General features: G+C 49.1%; 1 protein-coding gene across 5 annotated transcripts in view; it reads right to left on the bottom strand.

The window, feature by feature from the left end:
* Atp2b4 (ATPase plasma membrane Ca2+ transporting 4) overlaps positions 1-22,594 on the bottom strand; it is a 105,183-nt gene that overhangs the window by 31,332 nt on the left and 51,257 nt on the right. For 3 of the 5 annotated variants that reach the window (XM_048430782.3, XM_048430779.3, XM_048430776.3), the window contains exons 3-12: positions 12,179-12,376; positions 11,408-11,665; positions 10,812-10,937; positions 9,727-9,858; positions 8,223-8,258; positions 6,634-6,795; positions 3,562-3,776; positions 3,031-3,273; positions 1,570-1,811; positions 328-559 (exon numbers count right to left, since the gene is read on the bottom strand). In XM_048430782.3, the coding sequence (XP_048286739.2) occupies positions 328-559; positions 1,570-1,811; positions 3,031-3,273; positions 3,562-3,776; positions 6,634-6,795; positions 8,223-8,258; positions 9,727-9,858; positions 10,812-10,937; positions 11,408-11,665; positions 12,179-12,376 (1,844 nt within the window). The remainder of the gene's footprint in view (positions 1-327; positions 560-1,569; positions 1,812-3,030; positions 3,274-3,561; positions 3,777-6,633; positions 6,796-8,222; positions 8,259-9,726; positions 9,859-10,811; positions 10,938-11,407; positions 11,666-12,178; positions 12,377-22,594) is intronic. The other 2 variants (XM_048430778.3, XM_048430780.3) reach the window with 1 other exon arrangement.

The following is a 22,594-nucleotide window of genomic DNA, read 5'->3' as shown; positions in this document are numbered from 1 at the left end:
CTTCTGGTTAATTATGCCCCTGACTATTCCCAAGTACCAAGTAATAAACCCAATGAAATCACCACTGCCTGCCCTTCAGATAGCATGAGACCTAGGGATGCTGCCTTCTACTGCCTTGGCATTCCACAGCTGATGTGGGAAGCAGGTATCAGAGAATTGTCTGTCTTTGTAAGTGACAAGCGGTTAGGCAAATCTGCACCTGTCTTCTGTGACTCCAAGGTAGCTCATTAGCTTACACTGCATCTGTACTCTGACCGGCGATCAGTGGGAGGCTGGCATCTCTGTGTTCTTGCCTTTCTCTTCTGTTTAGAAGCTGACAAGTCTTACCTCTGGGCGCACAGGGTCCTCAATGCCCACTACGGCAATGCATGTCAGCTCAATGAGGATTTCATTCTCGTTGTCCCATGAGGACTCTGTGTCATCAAAATCCCGGTAAGCTATGCAGATGGTCCGGAGTCCTTCACTGGCCATGGGCTCAATGACGTTGTTTACCATATCATCTCGGTCCTTACTTCTAAATGGTATGGTTTCTCCGCCCTTGTCCAGGATTCGATTACACCTGGGGAGATGCACAGTCAGAAATCAGTGTCTGCCAGCCCACTTGACGTGCTCCAACAACCACAGGCATTATGGCGGTTCTGGACTATTCCTAGAGACACGATTCCATGGTTAATACATCTTTCATCTGTCACCCAGTTGAGTCTCTCTCTCTCTCACCTTCTCTCCCACCTTTCTCCACACTACATGAGAGAAGAATCTCATGTAGCTCAGGCTAGCTTCAAACTTGCTATATGGATTGACCTTGAGCTTATGAACAGGGTCTCCCATCCTGACTTTACTGGAACTTGCTATGCAGAACAGGCTGGCCTTGAACTCACAGATATCCTCCTGCCTCTGCCTCCTGAGTGCTGGGATTGAAGGCAGGCAAAATTATGCCCAGCCTTTTATTTTTCTTGTTGTTTTGTTTTTTGAGACAGAGAATCTTAGAATGACCCTAAACTTGTAACCCTCCTGCGTTAGCCTCCCTAGTTTTTGGATCACAGGTGTGTGTCACCCCCACTGGCTATATACTTATTGGGTTGGTTGTAACAACCGCTAGGTAGCTCAGCTATTTTTAAAGGTATACAGGTGTAATCAGAATTAAGAATGAGAGAGAGAGGCAACAGAGGAGCAGCATGGTCAGCTCTTGGTGTGTGCAAGGCATCTTACGCTCACCGACTCCTTCAAGCCCAGTGAGATGGGGAACATTCTGACCACCTCCATGAATTCACTAGGAGACTGCTCCAGGCTGAATCCTGGCTGTGGCACTGTTAGCTGTTCTCTCTATAAGCAAGCTTTGCAACTTCACTGCGCATATTTTCTCATCTGCAAAATGGGTCAAAATAGTATCCACCTTGCTGAGTCGCGAGAATTAAATAAAAGGAGTCTGCAAGGTTCTTAAAAGCAAAGCCTGTCCTAAATAAAAGCTCAAATGGCTGGAAGGTCACTCATCCTTCAGACTGGTTCTGCCTGGGCCTTCAGACCTTCCCAAGGGGCGTCTCAAAGGAGAAAGTGCGAGGAGGGGCTCACTTGCGCAGCATTATCTCAGAGGCGCCTTTGCTGTACATGCGGAAGCCCCCTTCCGGTTTCCTGATGACGGTGCTCATGGACTTGCGCACTGAGTTGAAGGTGTACACTTTGAAGAGCTTCTCCTCGGGCACCTCATTGCGAACTGCTTGGTAATCTTGCTTCAGATCCGTGACAAAGCCCAGCAGGGCACACTCTGTCTTGTTGCCTACTTGCCGGGGTAGGCCTCCCTCCTTTTCTGGAGGCTGAGAGAGAAAAGGAAAACAGAAACAAAAACAAACATGGAACTAATGAGTAGGTATCTGGACCAGAAAGAGGACCTGGGCAGGCATACCTGTGCCCACAGGGGAGGCAGTAGTTGTTTTTGTGACGTGACTTCCAGCCATAGAGGTCTTGGGCTCTTATAGATGCTCTAAGTAATGAGATGTCTCACTGCTGTGGGACAATGGACTTATACCCTGTAAAGATTTGTCACTTGTATTGGCTTAATGAAATGCTGATTGGCCAGTAGCCAGGCAGGAAGTTTAGGCGGGGCAACCAGGCAGGAAGTATAGATGGGTTGACCAGAAGAGAAAAATTCTGGAAAGAGAAAAGGCTCAGTCTGCAGTCATCATCCAGACACAGAGGAAGCAAGATGAGAATGCCTTACTGATAAGAGGAACCAAGCCGCATGGCTAAACACAGACAAAAAATGTGGGTTAATGTAAGATGTAAGAATTAGTTAATAAGAACCCTAAGCTAATAGGCCAACCAGTTTACAATTGATGTAGGTCTCTGTGTGCTTCTTTGGGACTGAATGGCTGTGGGACCGGGTGGGACAGACACCTCTGACAACATCTCACCTTCTGGAAGTCTTACTCAAATGAATGATCTCTCTCTGTTTCTGGAAAGTGAGCAATTAATTCTGGACAAGTGGAAGTCTGCAGTGGGCATGAGGTTCCTTCTTGGAGTCACTGCCATAAGTTTATGATGTGCACATTTGGCCAAGAGTAAGAAACAGAATGTGGAATGGCAGTCAGACGGAATATAATAAAGGATGTGGTGATCTGAGCTCAAAGGCTCTCAGAGGCCGACAGATTGGAATACTTGGTCCTCAGTTGGCAGACTGTTTGGGAAGGATTGGGCGGTGAGGCCTTATTGGAGGAAGTGTGTCACTAGGGGCTTTCAAAACCTGATGTCATTCCCAGTGTGCTCTCTGCTTCCTGCCTGGGACTGAGAGGTGAGTCCTCGGCTACTGCTCCAGAGCTATGCCTCCTTGTCTGCTTCCAAGTTCCCTGCCATGATAGTCATGGGCTCAAACCCTCAGAAACTGTAAGCCCCCAACAAACTCTTCTATAAGTTGCCTTGGTCATAGTGTTTAGCACAAGCACAGGAAAGGAACTAGGACAGAAGGGTTTTCTCTGGCAAAATTAATATTGGTCCCCTGTCCCCTGTTCCAGGTCCCCAGGCAATGGGAAAGCTTACCAGAATCTTAGAAGTATAAGCACTGTTAATAGAAATGCCATTGACCAAGAGGTCCAGAACCTTGGGTGGTAAGACGTCAGGGCTCGGGATCTGACGGTAATGAGTGTTCCCAATGTAAGCCTGTACCACTGTCATGCGGTTCATGGTCAGTGTTCCTGTCTTATCAGAGCAAATGGCGGTGGCGTTGCCCATTGTCTCACAAGCATCCAAGTGCCGTACCAAGTTGTTGTCCTTCATCATTTTCTACAAAAGAGAAGGGGGAAAAGTTGAAAGAGGAGCAGCAGAGCTCTCCAAAGCATCGGTCAAAGGCTAAGTCCTAGCTAACACTCCTCACTTTGTTTTCTAGCCCTACACGAAAATGCATGGTACCGCTTTCGTGAGGCTTTAAGATTCCATAGATCTGATTAAACAGCTAACTGAACAGTCGTTTCCTAGAGCGGAGAGCCTTCCACCTAACGTGTACAAAGGACAGAACAGCTTATCCTTTGACCCAAAGGCACACGGACCCCTCCCTTCCCGCCTCTGTCTCACCTTCACAGAGTAGGCCAGTGAGATGGTGACGGCCAGCGGCAGTCCCTCAGGCACAGCCACGACCAATACAGTGACGCCGATGATGAAGAACTTGACGAAATACTGGACATAGACGGGAGTACACTCGGGTAGCCATGCTCTGCGCTGTACCACGAAATTGTCAACCACAAAGTATAGAATCAAGATGATAACTGTGAGGGCAGACATGATCAGACCTGTCAAGGGCAACAAGGCAGGCACGTTAGCAGGGGTTAGCCACTGTACCCTTTCAAAATAGCTTTTTTTTTTAAACTTTCTTTTTGTTTATTCTTTGTGTCTTTCATATTATGCCCCCTGGTCCCACCCCCCCCCAATAAAATTTAAGAGAAACAAAAATTTAAAAAAAAAGGAGAAAGGGAAAATGTCATCACGGAAGCTGCAGTGTGACACAGTCACACAGTAAACATTTATCCATCCATCTGTACATGCAGGTGTTCACTGCAAAGAATCATTGCTCTGACTCAAGGCCCCTGTTCTCTGCTGCACTATCAATGTTGGGCCCTCACTGGGACTATCCCTGGACATCCTGTTGCTTGTTTGAGTCATGGAGATCCCACAGCCCTGGGTCCACAGGGCCACCCCCCCCACCCCCGCCTGTGCTTCATCAGATCACAGATGGGGTGGATGCTGGACTGGGGCCAGTTCTCCCATTTTCACATCTTCAGGGTCAGTTCTCCCACACCTCCCCATTCTCTGATGCTTGTGGACAATGATAGAGGTTGTGGGTTGTGTGTGTGTGTGTGTGTGTGTGTGTGTGTGTGTGTTAACAAAACTAAGGCTCTAAAAGCAGAGGTTCCAGGATATAGATGCTGTTCTCAGCATGTTACCAACCTGACTTACACCCTCGGATTAGTTGTTAAGCCTCTACGGGTTGAGTTCCTAGTTTAAATTCTTCATTCATAAAGAAGAGGTGGCATACACCTATAATCTCAGCTCTTGGGAAACCGAGACGGGACGATCATGAGGTCAGGTCAACCTGATCTACAAAAACCTACCAAACCCAACCAAACAAAAAAGGGGAGCAGAGTCTGCTAGTGGACTTCCTCCTAAAAGACGCTGCATATTACACACACACAGGTCAAATCCTACAGCCTGGAGGGATCAGGTCACACCTCATTGCAGAGACCCAGCTCCCACCCCACCCCGGGCAGGGAATTGAGAAGCAGGCTGTGCTGTGACTTGAGCGCTCTCAGTTACGGCACCTGGCCCTTCATCATGCGTGCTACATTGAACTAAGCTGCATAGTGTGAAACTTCCTGCCATGTCCTCTAAACTTGGAAGACTGATTTTTTTTCTTTTGTTCAGAGATTCTGTCTAAAGCTCTTTCTCTCCCTGGATCATGGCCTTGAGGCCCTTTCTCCTCCTAATAAACTGCACTTCTAAAGGGACTGTGGATCAGCTACAGGTGTGGACTGGCCACCACTGCTTTTTTAGCCCTCCTGCTACGTCAACAAGGTGGTCGTGATTGCGTGCCGTGGTTTCCCGAGCAGCAAATGCAGCTGTCCTCTAGGCAGTGCTCTGGCTTTGATGCTCCCACCGCTGCTCTCTGCGTGTCCCATGCCCTGGTCACAGGGTGTCCTCACAGTGCCAGCGTATCACCTACACGACTTTTCCTCTCGCAGCACATCACGAAGATGACAACGACAGCAACAACTTACACAGTGCCTGCCACAGACCAGCCAAGCCTTCATAACCACTTCACAACAGCCCTAGGATATAGATTATTATGATCACTCCTGTTTCGAAGAAGACAAAGCCAGGGGGCAGTGAAGGAAGAGTCTGAACTAGCACACTGGTAGGGCAGCCAGCCTGATTTGCCCGAGACTCAATTTCTGGGACTTACAGTGAGAAAACTGGGAAAGTTTCAAGCACCTGGGATAGCTGAGGGATCAGTGGCTATCCTGAGGGTTAAGGATCAACATGTGCCCATAAGTGGCACAGTATTTGGGAAACAGCCTGATGCTTCAGGGGTCTCACAGCAAGGCCATGGGGGGTGTGGCAGCAGTGAAAGTAGATTAGCTTGGCTTTGGCTTGATTAAGGCAAGGACCAGAGTAAGGAAGCAAGGCACAAAATTTAGAGATGTTCTGTTGTAGGAACTCCTTCAGCCAATAGCCTTTAAGATACTGGCCAACTTTGGGCATGGGTTAAGGGGTGTAGTTAACGTTTCTGACCTAGGTACTGGGCTTACCACGGGACTTTTGCACCCACGGCTCAGCTCATTGAATCTATACAGAAGACTTCAAGGTAGAATGAGCTAAATGCTGGATTGAAACACATTGGCTAGGTCTATACATCCCCACCAGAACTTTCTGGAATGCTTGAAATGCTCTCACTTGGTGCTGTTCAGTAAGACAGCTACTGGACACGTGTGGCTTGTGAATGCTTAAAATATGGCTACCCAGAAGCAGATGGTGGCTGCTGTTGTATCTACCACAGATTCTTGCAGACTCTCGGGCTCTGCCAAGGACTTTCTGAAGGTAGCCTGCACTTCAGCAAGGACTTCTGGAGATCTGTGCCCAGAGAAGCATGCTGAGTATGACAGGTTAGCGGAAGCCCTACAACCATGCCTTGAGGGACATTGCACAAAGGAGTGATTCGTTTGTCCCCCTTCCTGCTGCTCTCCTTAGGCAGAAGATGGCAGGAAAATGTAGGGGTGGCTGTAGGACCCTTCTTCTAAATAGAGTCTCTCTAACTGGACTTCCTTGCCCTCCAGTCTTTACTGTGTATTTATTGCTCCATGCAGAGCCACAAGATTCTACCACCATGGGATTATGGGGCAGGCGAGAATTCTTAACTTCCTTCTGGTTAGCATGACCCTCCCCTGCTGTTTGGGTGAGAGAGAGCTTGAGGCTAATTAACCTTTATACATAGGAGGAAATAGCTCTCTTCCAAAGCACAAGGAGTGGCCAGAGATACAACTATCTAGACCCCAGGAGCCACCCTGGAGTTCCAGTGCCCTTCTGGAGTCCTGCTTGGTGTGGTGGGAAGACAATTGGAGTGGTCTGCAAGGGGAGGCAGGCTTAGCTACTCACCCGCCTTCCCGATCTGCACGGCCAGGCGCGTGAGCTTGCCCTGCAGCACTGACTTCTCCTTCTTGGGCATCTTGCTTATCTTCTTCTCCTTTTCCTCGCCATCGACGCCCTCCTGGCTGTTGAGAGGCTGGATTTCCAAGGCCACTCCATCTTGGGTCTTTGCTAGGGTAGACACACGAATGGAACAGGTGAGTGGAAAGAACGTCATAGTGAGCGGCAGGCAGGTGGAAGGCAAGATGCCCTTCTGCTTTCTTCCTGGACCGTCCCTCGGGCCCTGACCTTGGTTCTGACCATTCCTGACTCGTGCCAGATGTAGGGCTCCACTTGGGCCTTTGGGGCAAATCTAACAACTGGAGATGGAGGATGCCTCTCAGGTCTGGATTTCTTCTCCATGACAACTTCCTGGCACCCCTCGGAGTCATGTGCCAGGTTTATAACAACAAGGGGATTAATCACACCACTAAGGCCATCACCAAAAGCATCCTTTCTGGAATCCAGAGCTTAGAACAGTGAAGGTTTACTGTAGAAAGGGACCAAAGGGAAAGAAAGCCTAGTAGATGTTAGCATATAAGGGTCCTAGCTTATTCTGTTAAGAGTCCCCCTCCTCCCAATCAGGAAAGAAACGCAGACCCTCCCCCCAAGACCAAAGCAATTCTTCAACTACTTCTTACATAAGTTGAAGGACAAAGGAATGAAGTAGGCAACACAGCAGGACCTGAACTGAGGATTCTGGGGTAAGAAAAGAAGCTGCCTAAAGGCTTAGAATGAGGGGAAGAGAGAGATGCACAGACACAGGAAACCCATCTATTTCCCTTTCAGAAGAAGAATAAAGAGACTTGAAATCCAAGTTTTTTCTGCTTAAGCCCTGGTGCTCTGCTATGGTGCTTTTATTTCTAAAGAGTACTATGATGTGTGTAACAAGGATTTAAAAAAAAAAAAACCAAAACTTTAGGAACCGTGTCAAGACTACTTCTTGCTGGTCCCCAACATCCCTCCAACATCACCGCTTGCTTAGGAAGTCCCTCTTGGGATACAGTCTTTCCTGTCTGATGCACAAACAAGACAGAGATGGGATGTAGACACAGCCACCAAGAGAAACACAAACCATATCGGGAGGAACAAAACAGACTGTGGCGAGAACAAAGAAAGAAGTGGGCAGAGAGGCAGAGAGAAAAGTCTCTGTCCAGAGCCTCTGAGCAGACGAGCGGAGAAGAAAAACAGACCAGAAGACACCGATGAGCCAGCTAGCAGAGGAGGGTGCAGGAACTGCCCGGCCAATGTCCTCCACCACGACTTCCAGCCCAGAAACGGCCGGTGTGGACAGTGAAGCAGAGCTCAGCACTCTGGGAAGAACAGATCGTGTCCCACACCCGAAGAATTCTGGACATGTGCTTCCTCAAGCCAACAGCAGAGGGTGCTGCTGTCCTGCCTTGAGCCCACCCCTGGCTCTCTGCACCGTCCTCAGGATGAGGCACTGGGCCACAGCAGCAGGTAACAGATTATGGAGAGGGAGGGAGACAGATGGCCCGGGAAGGTCTGGTTTGCGCGTGGGCAGGTAGAGATGGCACATGAGTGGGTGGAGAGGTTACCTTTGTTGCGATTTTCAGAGACTCCTTGTTTTTTACCTGTTTGAACAAGAAAGAAAAAAGTGGGGTGGAGACCCAAAGTGACCAGTAAGAGATGATCAGATTACAGTGTGCCGGTTCTCTCCCAGCACAGAAGGCCCACAGCGAAGGAGGTGGCTGTAGGGCAGGGAGATACACAGGAAGGAAGCTCACGTCTCTGTCCATTCATCCTTCCTATCGGTTCTAAGGAACCCTTGGATTGGATTGGAGCTGAGTGTTCAGACAAGGGCACATGTGGTCACGCCTGAGCTTCTCCTGCTGTTAGGCTTGAGTCAAAACTCTTGAGAAAATTGGGGTGGGAGTTAGGGAGAGAGAGGCAGGAAATGTTTCAGCTTGTGGAAAGGCCCTAAAAGGCGTCCCCTGGTCTATTCAATAGCACCAGGCAGGCTTCCTAAGAGTTCATCTGAGAGCAGTTGTGGAAATGAATAGCTGGGTTCTGAGAGACTGTTCCTTATTCATAAACTGCTCTCTACTAAGAACCTAAGATGATCCTTGGCCAAGTGGTAGAAACCGTTCTCTCCCCACAGCTCAGTAAAAGGTACGAGTTTGGTGTTAGCATCTGGCCTCTTTCTCCTGTTATTCCTCCGGGAACCAGTTAGTGACCAAGACTAGTCTAACTGCCTCTCGGGTCCCACTCTTCCAACTGTGCTTCTCTTCTGCAGAGAGTGCACAGTTTCAGCGGGATCCATGTTTTCTTCAACTCGCCTTCTGTTTAGCTGTGATGGTTCATTCTACTTAATTCATGAGGAAGAGAGGAAGGGGAGAGGAGGAGGACATTGGACACTTTGGCTGGAGCACCTTCCAGCTCACCCAGTGTAGGGCTAACTCAGAAAGATACAGGAATTCAGGTTCAAATGAAATATGACTGGAAGGCTTTGAGCTAGGATTTCGTGGTTTTTATCAGAGCACCCCAGAGACGTAAGTCGATGTGTGTGTGTGTGCGCACACACATATGTCTATACACCATGTGTGTGCGCCTGGTGTCCACACAGGCCAGAAGAGGGTACAGGATCCCCTGGAACTGGAGTTATAGGTGGTTATTAGCAGCCGCGTGGGTACTGAAAACCAAACCCAGGTCCTTTGCAAGAATAGCAAGTGCAACCAGGAGGTGGTAACACAGTTCTTTAATCCCAGCACTCGGGAGGCAGAGGCATGTAGATCTCTGTGAGTTCGAGGCCAGCCTGGTCTACAAAGTGAGTTCTAAAACAGTCAGGACTACACAGAGATACCTTGTCCCACAAAACAAAATAAAACAAACAAACAAAAAGAATAGCAAATGTTCTTAAACCACTGAGCCATCTCTCCAGCCCCACAAGTGACATCTGCATCTTGGCAAGGAGCTTGGGTATCTGTCGCTTCATTCCAGTAGACTTTTTCTAACAGGTTTTCCATCTGGATCTGCTCTCTGACCTTTAGTTCATTCACAGAGATGAAGGAGAATTTCATTCTCACTCGGCATGCCCCTTACCTTTCTTCTTCTTATCCTCCTCCTCATCATCATCATCACTGACCCCTAAGAGGGTGAAGATGATTCCAGTCTGGGAGTTGACCCCCACAGCAGTCACCACCATCCGGCCAGAACCTTCCATCACATGAGTCCCTATCAAAGAGAAGGGAGAAGACAGAGACGCGTGCTGTTGGATATTCTTAGCTGCGATTTGGTACGAAATACAAACTTAAAAGCACAGTGATCCCTTTTCTTTATGGGCAGTACTCTGGTTAGAAGGCAGTAAGAGAAAGCCAAGAGATGAACCCATTTAAACCAGAAAAAGGAAACAGAGGTTAAGGCTGATGTATTAACTTTATGCCATCTTCCCAAATAGCAGGGCTCATAAAGCACTCATTTTATGAAAAACTTCTCTCAGGTTACTGACATCCCTGCATCAGGACTAGCCTGTGGTGTTATTTTGTTTGTGCTATAACAAATAAAGCTTGCCTGAGGATCAGGGTGTGGATGAGCCACTAGTTAGCCATAGAGGCCAGGCAGTGGTGGCGCACGTCTTTAATCTCAGCACTTGGGAGGCAGAGGCAGACAGATCTCTGTGAGTTCAAGGCCACCCTGGACTACACAAGATTGATCCAGTCTAAAAGAGAAACAGAGACAGGCGGTGAAGGCTCACACCTTCAATCCTAGTACTCCGGAGTCGGTGCCTTTAATCCCAGCACTAGGGAGGTGGAGACAGAAAGGGATGGCTGGGCAGAGAGAAGAATGTAAGGCGGGAGGAGACAGGAGCTCAGGGATTCAGTCTGAGGACTTGAAGAGACAGGATACCCCCTTCGGTCTGAGGATTTCACAGAGATAAGAACTAATGCTGGCTGCTCTGCTCATCCTCTCTAGACTTTCGGCTCTCACCCTCTAATATCTGACCCCTGGGTTTTTATTAAGACCAATTAGAATTCGTGTTCCATCACCAAAATGTTTCTACTCCATCTGAACCCAAGAGATAAAGAAAGGATGGAGCATTCCCTCTACTCAGAGGGAATGGGCCCAGAACCCGTGACCTGACTATCTAGGGGCCATGGAATGATAACCTGGGCAATCAGAGGCTATACCTGAGAGCAACATGGGGTCTTTGTCCAGAGACTTCTTGACATGATCTGATTCTCCTGTCAGAGAGCTCTCGTCAATCTTCAGGTCGTTCCCCTGGATTAGGATTCCATCTGCAGGCAGCAGGTCACCTAGTGCATAAGGGGAAGAGTCACAGTGAGGCCAAGCAGGTAAGAGCCAGCATCTCCACTCCACCTCGGGGCTGCTCTCCTGGTAAAATCTACAGGGCTATGGTTCCGTGAGAAGCTGAAGAGCATCTAATTCTAGAGATGGGTGGGGTTCAGTGGCAGAGGGCCCACCTACACTGCAAATGGCACTGGGCTTGATCTTAGGATCACATATAGCTCCAACTGACACCTTCCTGAGGCCTAACTATTATATACCTTGACTCCTAAATCACAGAGAACACAAGTATGACAATCTCTTGGAAGAGTTGGCTATGGCTTTCTCCAGAATTTCTTCCCACAACCTCCTTAAATTCTACCGACAAGTTACCACACTCTGGGGGTTTATTTGGGGGAGGTTCAGAAACTCCTAGCCCCTCATGTCAGTGGACCTGCTCCTCACATGTGTGTAGGCCGGAGAAACATGGTGTTCTTACCATATTTGATCTGGGCAATATCTCCCACCACAATCTCAGCCACAGGGAGTTGAATGAGCTGGCCATTCCGGATAATGCAGAATTTCTGCTCGAGCTCAATGCGGCTCTGCAGCCCCCGAAACTGCTTCTCCTTGCTCCAGTCATTGAAGGCCGTCACTAACACCACAATGATCACTGAGGTAAGGATGGCCGCGCCCTCAATCCATCCGGTTTCTGCTTCTTCCTCGTCATCTGGGGCACCTGAAGCCTGACCACAGACTATCCAGGAATGAGAGAAAGAGTCATTGAAATAAGGGTGGTGCTTCTGCAACCTCTACAAGATGGAAGGTCAAGGGAAGAGAGCAATAGAAAATAACACTCTGAAGTGAAGGGCTGCTCTCCAAGGAAATCAGAGGGTAGCAGAATGGACTCCCATCTCATCATCACTACATCTATTTGTGTTCATCACCAAACAGCACAAAATATGCCAATGCAAGGCACGCCAAATGCAGTCGGGGCTCACTGCTATTTCCCATAATGCCAAGCATTATGGTCAGGACACACTGAGCTGCAGAGGTAAGGACACAGGATGGGTGGCGTTCTGAGTGAGGATGTGGTAGGGGAAGGGGGACAGTTAGGAGAATGGCTTACTAGCTCCTGGCTGTTCTCCTTTGCAGGACATGCTGGACAACAGGAACATTGTATACTACAACCTGTCAGCCACCGGTATTAAGAATGGTTGGTGCCGTGGAATGGATCCAGGTCAGCCACATGGGGAGCTCAGACACTCACTTTCGTTATCTCCGCCAGGGGGTCGATAGAAGGACAGGACCAGGGAGATGATGGCTGCGATCTCCAGGATGATGAGAGTGACATCCTGCAGGGCTTCCCACACTAATTCTAAGAATGTCTTGGGCTTTTTTGGAGGTATCAAGTTCTGTCCAAAAACAAGTCTACGCTTCTCCAGATCTAAAGGGTTCCCAGATAGACCTGAGAAGGAGACAAGAAAGAGAAGAGGGGTGGGAGGTGATATCAGAAGTCAAGTTAAAGGTCTAATTATTTATTTACTTATTTTTATCTATCTATCTATCTATCTATCTATCTATCTATCTATCTATCATCTATCTATGTGTATATGTGTCTCTCTGTGAAAATATACGCCATGTATGTATGTGTGCCTGTAGAAACTGGGGCGGGGGCAGCATCAGATCTCCTGGAGCTGGAATACAGGTGCTTGTGAGCTGCCTCACATGGGTGCTGCCACCACAATACAGGTTTTTCTAGTGACTGAGCAGCAAGACTAACATGGCTGAACCCTCAATACCATAGGAAATACAAAGGCCAGAATCTAGCATAAGGAAAGAATTCCTGATCAGCAAAAGTGGATCTTTGCTGAAAACAAGTAGAAGATGTTTACACCTTTATACAATATTCCAAAGGAGTCAACACTTGATCTGTGTTGAGACTTTGTGGTGCCAAGAAAGGGGGGGGGTTGTCTAAAATGACCCTAAGGAAGCAGAGGAGGAAAAGGTTAAATAGACCAAAGTGAAATATTATGGAGTGTATGAAAATGTCAAAATGAGCCACCTTCCAGAGGGTCCTTTAGAGGTACTTTAGTGCCAGCTGCTTTGACAGATACCAGTGTGCCATGTGCCATGGAATGTCTGACTTACAAACCAGAAGGCTGTGTACAAGATAATAAAAGACATGAACTGAAAAACAAAAAACACACAAATGAAAATAAAAAGACCTCTGTCCAGTTATGAGACCCAGAATAAGGGTGCAGTGGGAATGTGGCCAACCACCCTGGTTTGCTCAGCACTCCAGGACTATGGAATCTTTAAAGGTTTAAAAACAAGCAAAGGGTGACAAGATGGCTTCAGCATAGGGCTTTTGCTCCCGGTGACCAGGCTAAGTAGACTTCTGTTCCTCAGGGGCTATGCCCCAGGCTTTAGCTCTAAGAAAAGAAGCTCTAGAATGTTTTTGGGAGGCACAGGACCATGTGGATGCTGGTGATGACCTGAAAAAGCTAGCTCACACGTGAGGGCCAAAAGAACCAGCCGCTTGTTCCAGGCCACGCAAGGCAGAGGCAGAGGCTACCCATGTGTCTTCACTCCACGCTGTAGGGCTACCCATGTCTTCACTCCACGCTGTAGGGCTATACATCACTGAAGTAGAATCCTCAAGGCGAAGTAGTCTTAGGTGTGTCGCCCCTGTTTTTCTGTCTATCAGAACCTCCAACAAAAGTGCAGCTGTTTTACTTACTGCTAAGTACTTGGTATAAACTAGACACAGTATTGCAGCTCAGGCTGAATAAGAACCAAGCAAAGTCATGAAGTTTCCAGATACTACATACATAGTTCTTGACAGCCAGAATTTTTCCCACTAAACCAGAACATGTAATCTGCCCACACATACTCCCAGGGTGGAGGTGTGGAGGCAGAATTATACTCCATAGCTTCCCACAAATTTTGGCCCCTCTTCTGGACCCTAGAGAGGTTTCAGGTAGAGGGAAGCCTTACACAGCTGTGAAGACCAGTTGGCGTTCTTTAAGTTGTTTACATAGTTTAGCAAATTACTTTTTTTTTTTTTCCTGTTTTGGCTTTGGCACTGGACGCTGTTGGCCGCCTGTTTGGTGGGTTCCCCACAGGTAGGGTGGGGCAATCTTTGTGTTGAAAACAGGTCAGCAGCTGTGGAAGCTCATATTCAGGGGCAGAGGATACGCCACCGAGCTTCACACAAAGCAAGGAAATGTGTGTGCCTGGGAAGGAGCAAGGACAGCTTGGAGTCCAGGATGTCAGGGACTCCACACTCGGTCATCACTTCCAGTGGCGAGGTGAGGGATCTGCACTGTGTGAGTCTGAACGCTCTTCTTTTCCACTGAACAGCACAGAGCACTGTGACTGGAGGAAGGAAGGAGCTAAACTTTAGGAAGACCTCAAGGCAGGAAAAGATCTTGAAAATGGGCAAACAGGCACACAGCGAACAGAGCCTGCAGGGTGGGAGGTGGCTACCATTTCCCCATGCTCATTCCAGCAGCTGGAGAGGAGAGCGCTCTGGCTCTGAGAGGGAGGAGTCGGAAGCAGGCTGGAGGTAGAGCTGGGCAGGATGGGATGATTTCACATCATCCTGTTCATCCTGTGCAGTGAGAGGCTGAAGGGCATGGAGGCAAGCCATTTTCATTTGTTAGGAGGCCAGGGGCAGGGAACTGTTTGGGGACATGGTGCCTGAGACTGTAATCCAGGGCCCCATCACTCAGCATTAAGGTCCCTCAGTTCAGCTGAGCAGCCAGTTGGGCTCCACAGGGGAGCAAGGCTGGGTTCAAAGCACTAGAAGCCAAGTTTCTTCCCAGCCTCCTCCGCCTGTCCTGCCCTGGGAAGTCAGGTTCCCAGTCAGGAAGGCAGGGAAGGGCCTGGGAAAAGAGTGTTCTGGGCAGGGCATCTGGATCCCCAGGCAGGCAGGGGCAGGGTGGCCAGGAGGCAGGGCTTGCTGATCCTTTGCCCTAGGGGACCAGAAAGGGCAGGGCTGTGCCAGCTCAGGATTATTGCTCTGGATGGACAGATCGGCTTGGGGGAGACAGAAGTTCAGATATTTTGTTAATCTACTCAGGGTGTTTGGCAAAGATGTGGATTCACAACTCCCAGGGAGCAAATGTCCTTCCTTTCTTTGGTAAGGGTCCCCAGCGTATTGTGAGGGTGACCAAGGAGTTAAAGATCAGAGCCAGGTGTGGTGACTCAGGCCTGTATTCCCAGCATTCAAGGGCTAAAGCAGGAGAATGGTGGCAAGTTCAAGGTCATCCTGGACCACAGGTCAGCCTGGGCTATAGAACCCCATCTTTAAAAACCTAATGAGCTACTAAAGATCACTTTAAGGGACACCTCAATAGTTTACCAACACTCTCCCCAAAGTGAGTCTGCCTGAGCAACCTACCTCACTGTGCAAAGGCAGGGTGGCTACTTACCCTGTCTGGCTCTCATATTAATACCTAATGATCCCTGTGCGCACTCTCTCCCCTCCACCCTTGCTCTCCCGTTCTCAGTCTGCTCCACAAAGATCTTTTTAAATATGGAAGGCAGTACCTGCTACACATCTTCCCAAACCTATGTGACTTTTCCGTGGAGTGAACCTGGGCACTAAGGCCTTTGATGGCCTCCAAGGCCACTTAGGGGCCTCCGGCATTTATCTCTTCCTATTTCCCAGTCTTCCTAGCGCTTAGCACCCCTTCCTTTACTCTCTGAACCAACCCCCTGATCCCCACTTCAGCCTTTGCACACGCTGTTGCCACCTCTTTCTCCAACAGAGCTTCTTTCTGGGCTGCCCCTCCTTCAGGTCTCTGCCTTCATCTTTGGGAGGCTGAAGCTGCCCTTAGCTGTGGGACTCCCCATTTCCCAGGTCGCCCTCCAGCTTCCCTCCACATCTCTCAGCCCTACCTATTTGTCTATTGCTTGACCCCCCCATCTCTCCCAGAGCAGGGTGTTTGTCTTTGTTCCCAAGACCTATGGCAGCACCTGGCGCGCGCGTACGCGCGCGCGCACACACACACACACACACACACACACGCACGCACACACACGCACACACACACACACTCCAGCCTGCCGAATGAACTGAGTGGACAAGTAACGAATGAAGCTGCTAATGTTTAAATGCTTGCTGTGTGACAGGTACTTCACCAGGCAGACTTTGCGTCCCATCCAAATGTCAAAGGTCAGCAGAAGCAGCTATCATGGACCCTATTGGACGTGCAAAACAACTAAGGCTTGAAGAGGTGATGGGCTCCTGGTGTGAGCAGGGGCAAGGTGTGCATTACCTACAGGAGGCAGCTGGGTGCCAGCCTACACCCAAAGGGTCCTGGGACATGAGGGCAGTAGGGCTCAACTAAATCTCTATTCTAGTGTGACTGACCTACCAAGGTCTTCTGGGACTGCCCAGGTTTCAGCACTGGTAGCATATGGGCAGGTGCCACCTTGGTCCTTATGCCAGAGGCTTGGCCCACTCACCTCTGTACCTCTGAGCAAGCCAGCGCTGCCCTTATGGGCTATGACTAGAGGGCTGGTTCCTGCCTTTTTCCTGTCCCCAGGGATGGTGGCTTCATCATCACGGGCCAGCCTATGAAGCCTGTACTCATCAAAGGCTCCGATGGTCTTTTCTGGACTCAGGTAAACGAAAGAAAATACGTTCTAGATAATACAGAAGGTGAATGCTACCCTCACCTAGATGTCCTCTCAGAGGAACACACTTGCTCCCTCTTGCCCTTTTCTTGGAAGCATGTGTGTGTGTGTTCATGCACATGCATGCTTGTGCACATACATATGTGTGCTGCACATGTAGAAGTTGGTTCTCTCCTTCCACTATGTAGGTCTGGGGTATCAGACTCAGGCCGTCAGCCTTGGCAGCTGGCATCCTTGCTCACCTCGCCATCTCGCCCGCGCCACACCCGTCACCTATTTTCTGCCCATCGATCTGCCCCACCTTCAGTCACACGCAGACTGTACAATAGCTCCCTTAAGAAGTCAAGTGGCTGTCCGGGTTCCCAGAGCGCTCAGCAGGAGGGCAGGGAGGGCCCTGGATGTCGGCCTGGGAATCCTCTCTGACATGTGGTGCGGCACAGGAAAGCCATGTGGGGCTGGGAGCTCTGCCAATTTCCAGTTTTGGGCTTTCCACTCCATTCTTTCCGCCCTAGAGAGGCTTCCCAGGCCTGAGCTCAGCGGCCCTACCCTTGCATGAATAGCTGCCCAGCTCAGAAAGAGGTTTTGGGCCCTGATTTCCATGGTGGCTTCTCAAATGCTTACACAGCCTGTTGGAAAGGGGAAGGAGGACTTGGCAAGAACACTGTACAGAAAACACAGGGAAGGGGGTTCCCCGAGAAATTCACGAGGAAAATTTGTCTCTGAGAACATGAGAGAGACAGCCCCACCCAAACCGAGCGTGCTTCTAACCCTTAGAACCAGACTGAGCGCATGAGCTGGGAGGGACAAAGGGAATGGGCGTCTGTGAAGTCAGTGCCCACGCCCATGCTGGGAGTTGTAGGGTCCTTGCCCAGGCTGTGCAGGCCAGAGCCAGCAACAGTGAACATTGGTGTCTGCTATAAGCCTATGTAGTAGGGCCCAGGACAGCAGGAGTGGGGCCCAGCCTGACTCCAGCAGGAAAGGGCCTGGGTCAGCCTCCTGCTGAAACCAAAGATGGTGTGGGCAGAAGCGCCTCTTATCAGAGCAAGCTCAGCCCCAGAAAGGGTGGGTCTAGGTCAGACATCATGAGGGATTTCCCAGATGTCTGACTTATGATACCGTGCCAAAGGAGTTAGAAGAAAAACCTCTCCCATACAGAAAGTGCAAGTGAGAAGTTTCTTGAAGTTGATTGAAGGCAGCCATTTTTTGGAACATGAGAACAGACACTGGGTACATTTCAAGATCTGAGTATGTAGCTCAGTGGTGGAGAGCTTGCCTGGCTGACAGAAACTCGAATTCTATTCTCTGGCCTTACCTCTAAAACAAAAATGTATCTCCAAGTCCTTCTAAAATACTGGGCAGGCTTCTGAGGAGAGGGGCAGCTTAAGAGCGGAGGGTCTGTGGGGTGGAGCCAGCTCCTGTTTCTAGCCAAAAGCTGTGCTTTCAAGCAATGCACAGCACCATTTCTGTTTCAACAACTCCAGCTCAATACACATATAACTAGGAGACACGCTGCTCTGGACTCCCAGCCCTGAGATGGAGGGGAACGGACACACGGTCAAAGTAAAAGGCAGAGGCAGAGGGATCTCTAAGTTGGAGGCCAATCTGGTTTACAGAGTGAGTTCTAGGACAGCCAGGGATACACAGAGAAATCCTGTCTCAAAAAACCAAAACCCAAACCAACAACAATAAAGAAGAGGACACTGGACTAGACAAAAATGTTCCCTCCAGGGTGGCAGCTTCCCCAGGGTCATCTTTACCAATTCCCCACCCCTACTCCATCCCAGCCCCGACACAGGGAAGAGAAGTCCCCAGAGCATCCGCCCTCTCCATCCCTCTGCTCTGCCACCTTCCTGCGCTGCACGCATGTGCTTCCCAGCAGCATCATGTTCCCAGTTCACACCAGCGTCATGTTCCCAGTTCACACCAGCGCCATGGTCCCAGTTCACACCAGCGTCACGTTCCCAGTTCACACCAGCGTCACGGTCCCAGTTCACACCAGCGTCATGGTCCCAGTTCACACCTTTGAGCTAAATAAAAAGAGCGAAAGCCCTACTTCTAAGGGGAAACGCAACTGTCTGCCTCAGTCAAGGAGGGAACACCAACTTCCTTTCCCTCTTGCTGAAGGTTCAAGGTAACACAACTGAAAGGTTCAAGAGAAAGTAGGAGGAGTTAGGGAGATTGCTCCATTGGTAGGGCACTTGCCTAACATGTACAAAGCTGTGGGTTCAGTCCCCAGCACCATATAAAACAATGCAAGGAAGTACAGCCTTGTAATCCCAGCACTTAGGAAGTGTAAACAGGAGGATCAGAAGTTCAAAGTCATCCATAACTACATAGCATGTTTGAGGCAAACCTAGCCTACATGAGACCCTGTCTCAAAAGGAAAGAGGGAGAGAGGGAGAGAGGGAGAGAGAGAGAGAGAGGGAGAGAGAGAGAGAGAGAGAGCTGGAGCTATGGCTCAGCAGTTAAGAGCTCTGTTACTCTTGCTGAGGACCTGGGTTCAGTTCCCAGTGCATACAAAGTGGCTCACAGTCATCTCTAACTCAGTTCCTGGGGATCTGATGGCCTCTTCTGACCTACTCTGGTACTGGACATGAACATGGTACATATACATACATGCTGGCAAAACATTCATACACACAAAATAAATTTAAAAAGAAAAGAAAATCAAAGCAGAAGTCCAGAATGGAGCATGCCTATCATTCCAGCATTTGAGAGGTTGAGGCAGGAGAATCAATGTGAATTCAAGGCCAACCAACCAACCAACCAACCAACCAACAAAAAACCCCACTCACCCCAAATTAGAGGCTGGAATGTAATTCAGAAGAAGAGGAAATAGGAGGCTGCTATTCACACACCAATTGGACAAAAAAGGCAAACCAAACTCAAGAACATGTAATACTTGGAAGAATTGTGACTGAGTTCCTGAGTCTCCCAGCACTGAGGTGCCAATCCTGGGGGAGAGGAAAAGGCAAGGACGCTACCAGATCCAGAAAACCTCGCTGTATTCTCCTGCCGAGGGCTCTAACCCCTGCCTGGTACATGGTGCCCACAAACTCAGATGCTCAGCTCTGGGCAAGGAGGGGCTAGATGGCTAAGGGTTGACAGAGTGTGGGGTTGGGTGGGGACAGCTCTCCTGGCCTAATTCAGCCCTAGGCATAAAACTTATATCAGACAGGGACATTCCCAGGTGTCAGGAACCTTCCCTGGTGGGGCGGGAGGCCACCTTCACCCGCCTTCGTCCTCCAATCTTTTCATCCTCCAGATGTTACGGAAGCCCTTCTCACTCCTCCACCAAGCATTAAGAATTTCTCTAATGAAGCCACAGGCCCGGCCCACACTGCTCACACCCAGGGTAGTTAGCCCTTTCTCGCAGTTTGGATCAGGCTGTGCGCATGTGTCCATCGCTTCCCTGCAAGATCTCCCTCCAGTGTGAGACTCACACCTTAAGTGAGCACTAGCAGATCCACCTGAGGTGTGACGGCCCAGTGGACCACAGAACGCAGGTCTCTGCAGCCAGGCCCAGAAATATGCTAGGAAGGAACCTGGCAGCCCGAGGGGAGGTGGGACAAGAGTCCAAGGAGAAGGCCATGGCAGAGGCTGTAACAAGAGGTTGTGCCTTTCAGATTCATGAGCTCTGCCAAACTGATATTCCAAAATGAACATCAGAGAGGAAAGGAAGCCAAGGAAGCCAGGCCCCTGCCTCTGTCCCACCTACACTATCTGTATTCACTGACCTAGCTCTTCACGTTCCCCAACACTAGCATTCCCTAAAATGGTGGTATGTAAGTATGTGTGTGTGTGTGTGGGGGGGGTGTTCATGCTCTACCTTTTGGAGAGCAGGGAGAAAGTATTAGAACTTTCTATATGACCTTAGCCATTTTCCTCCTTCCTTCCTTCCTTCCTTCCTTCCTTCCTTCCTTCTTTTCTTTCTTCCTTTTTTCTTTCTTTCTTCTTTTTCTGGTTTTAGTTTTCCGAGACAGGGTTTCTCTGTGTAACAGCTCTGGCTGCCTATCCTGGAACTCCCTCTGTAGACCAGGCTGGCCTCTGATTCACAGAACTCTGTCTGCCTCTGCCTCTCAAGCTCAAACGCACCACCACTGCCTGGATCCATTTCTATGCCGGCACATATTACTGTATTAAGAAGATTTAGTGTTAGCAGCAGACTAGCAATGATTCAGATGTGTCACAAGTGAACATTTACTGGGCATATATCAGTTTTTTCCAGATGCTACTAGAAATTACAGCTTAGTGATGAGCAGTTGTCTTGCATTGTCAGACCTCCAGTTTGACCCCCAGCACCTTTCTGGGGGTGGATTTGATTGATTTCAGTCTACCTTGTAGAGGAAAAGTCCAATCCTAGCGAGTCCAATTCCAGCGAGTGCTAAGATGTCCACATTCAGATAGCACATGGTGGCAAGAACACAGTAAAATACCAGATGAAGGTGACAGGAGTTGTTCATCTAAATCTTGAAATTAGTGAACTCTGGATCATAATTTAGTTTGTCTTCAAACAGGTTCTTCTCCCTCTGGTCATTCTCCAAAGAATTTCATCATTGTGAACTCAACTCAGTAGTTAGGGAAGACAAGAATGCTTGCTTTGTAGACTAGGAATACTCTGGAAGGGGAACAACCAGCACACAGCATGGCCACGCTGGAGTATCCCGAGGCAAGCCTTAGGTGCCACAGAGGGGTGGGGTCGAGCTCCCAAGCCCCTCTCTTTCCCATTGGTCCATCATCTTAGCTCCTGTGCTGTGTGTTCCCTCAACACTGTTCTTCCTCCACACAGCACAAGAGCGAGAGTTTAGAATTATCTTTCATTGACTTGTAGGCTCTGTGGGAGGAGAGACAGTGTGTGCTGTCATGGTCACCAATGTGCGGCCATCCACTGAGGAGGTACTAGTTGTTGCATGTTGTTGGTGGTAGGTCAGAGGACCTTAACTGCTATGCTGCCGTACCCAGTTCTGTAGGGAGGGATGATGGAAGGCCAGAGATGGCACATGAAACATAAAGCCCAACCAACATTATATCCAAATTCAACAAACATGGTCTTAGCCACTGGAAAGCAACCCTATGTCGGCGATTTATAGTTTATTTAAAGCTCCCTTTTCTGATCCTTCTTCTCTATGCCCAGAACTTCCTCCCATCTGCCAGCCTACCTGCTCCCCAGAAAACAACATTTCTCCTACCTAGTGGCAGAGGGGGCACACGGAAGGCTCCTACGTGGAAGAAAGAATACATCCTTCTATCCAGTTCAAAGAGTCTCTCACCCAGTTTTCTCCTTCCACACTAAGGAGCGCTGAGACTGAGAACATGCCTCCTCAAGACAAGGGGATCATCACTCCAGATTCACCAAATGTTCCCTCCTCAGGAAGCCCCGAGATAGGAGGGGCAGCTCAGAGGATAACAGCTATTTCCTAGCCCAAGTCCCCTGACCTGCTTTGCTCTATGGGACTTGGAGAGATTTCTGGAAATGGGGCAGAAAGAGAAGATGAGAAAATAAAAGGGGGTTGGAGGAATTAGGGTTGAAAATTTGAAGCTAGCCTGGATTACACAATGAGGCTCTGTTGAGAGGAAGACGAACTGGGATGGGGGAGGGGCTCATGAGGCCCAGCCCGTACTGAGGATCTATCTGTAGTTAATAATGTGGGGGGAGAGACTTTTCACTCCCAGGGTACCTGGTAAGGTACCCATGCTCCTGTAAATAAGTACACAGCTTTTCATCCATGCTTATGTAACAACTCTAGTGAAATTCAATGGGTCATTAGAAGAGGAGGAGGAAGACCTGACAGACAACCAGAAAGTGAAAGGAGACGAAGTCAGGAAGATGAGGTTATCAGAGGGAATGAGACAGAATGAGAGGGTGATGGTGAATGTGACCAAATGCACGCATGTATGACGCATTGCACACATGTATGAAATGTTGGCATGAAGTCCACTATTAGACATAATTAATAATATAAATTATAAACTTTTTTAAAAGAAGAGAATTGGAACTGGGGAAAAAAAGCAAGAAAACACAAAGTGTTCCATTGGG

Source organism: Myodes glareolus, chromosome 5 (genome assembly GCF_982192425.1).
Source record: "Myodes glareolus chromosome 5, mMyoGla1.1, whole genome shotgun sequence".
NCBI classification, from domain to species: Eukaryota; Metazoa; Chordata; class Mammalia; order Rodentia; family Cricetidae; genus Myodes; species Myodes glareolus.
This window is presented reverse-complemented; position numbering and strand designations above follow the sequence as displayed.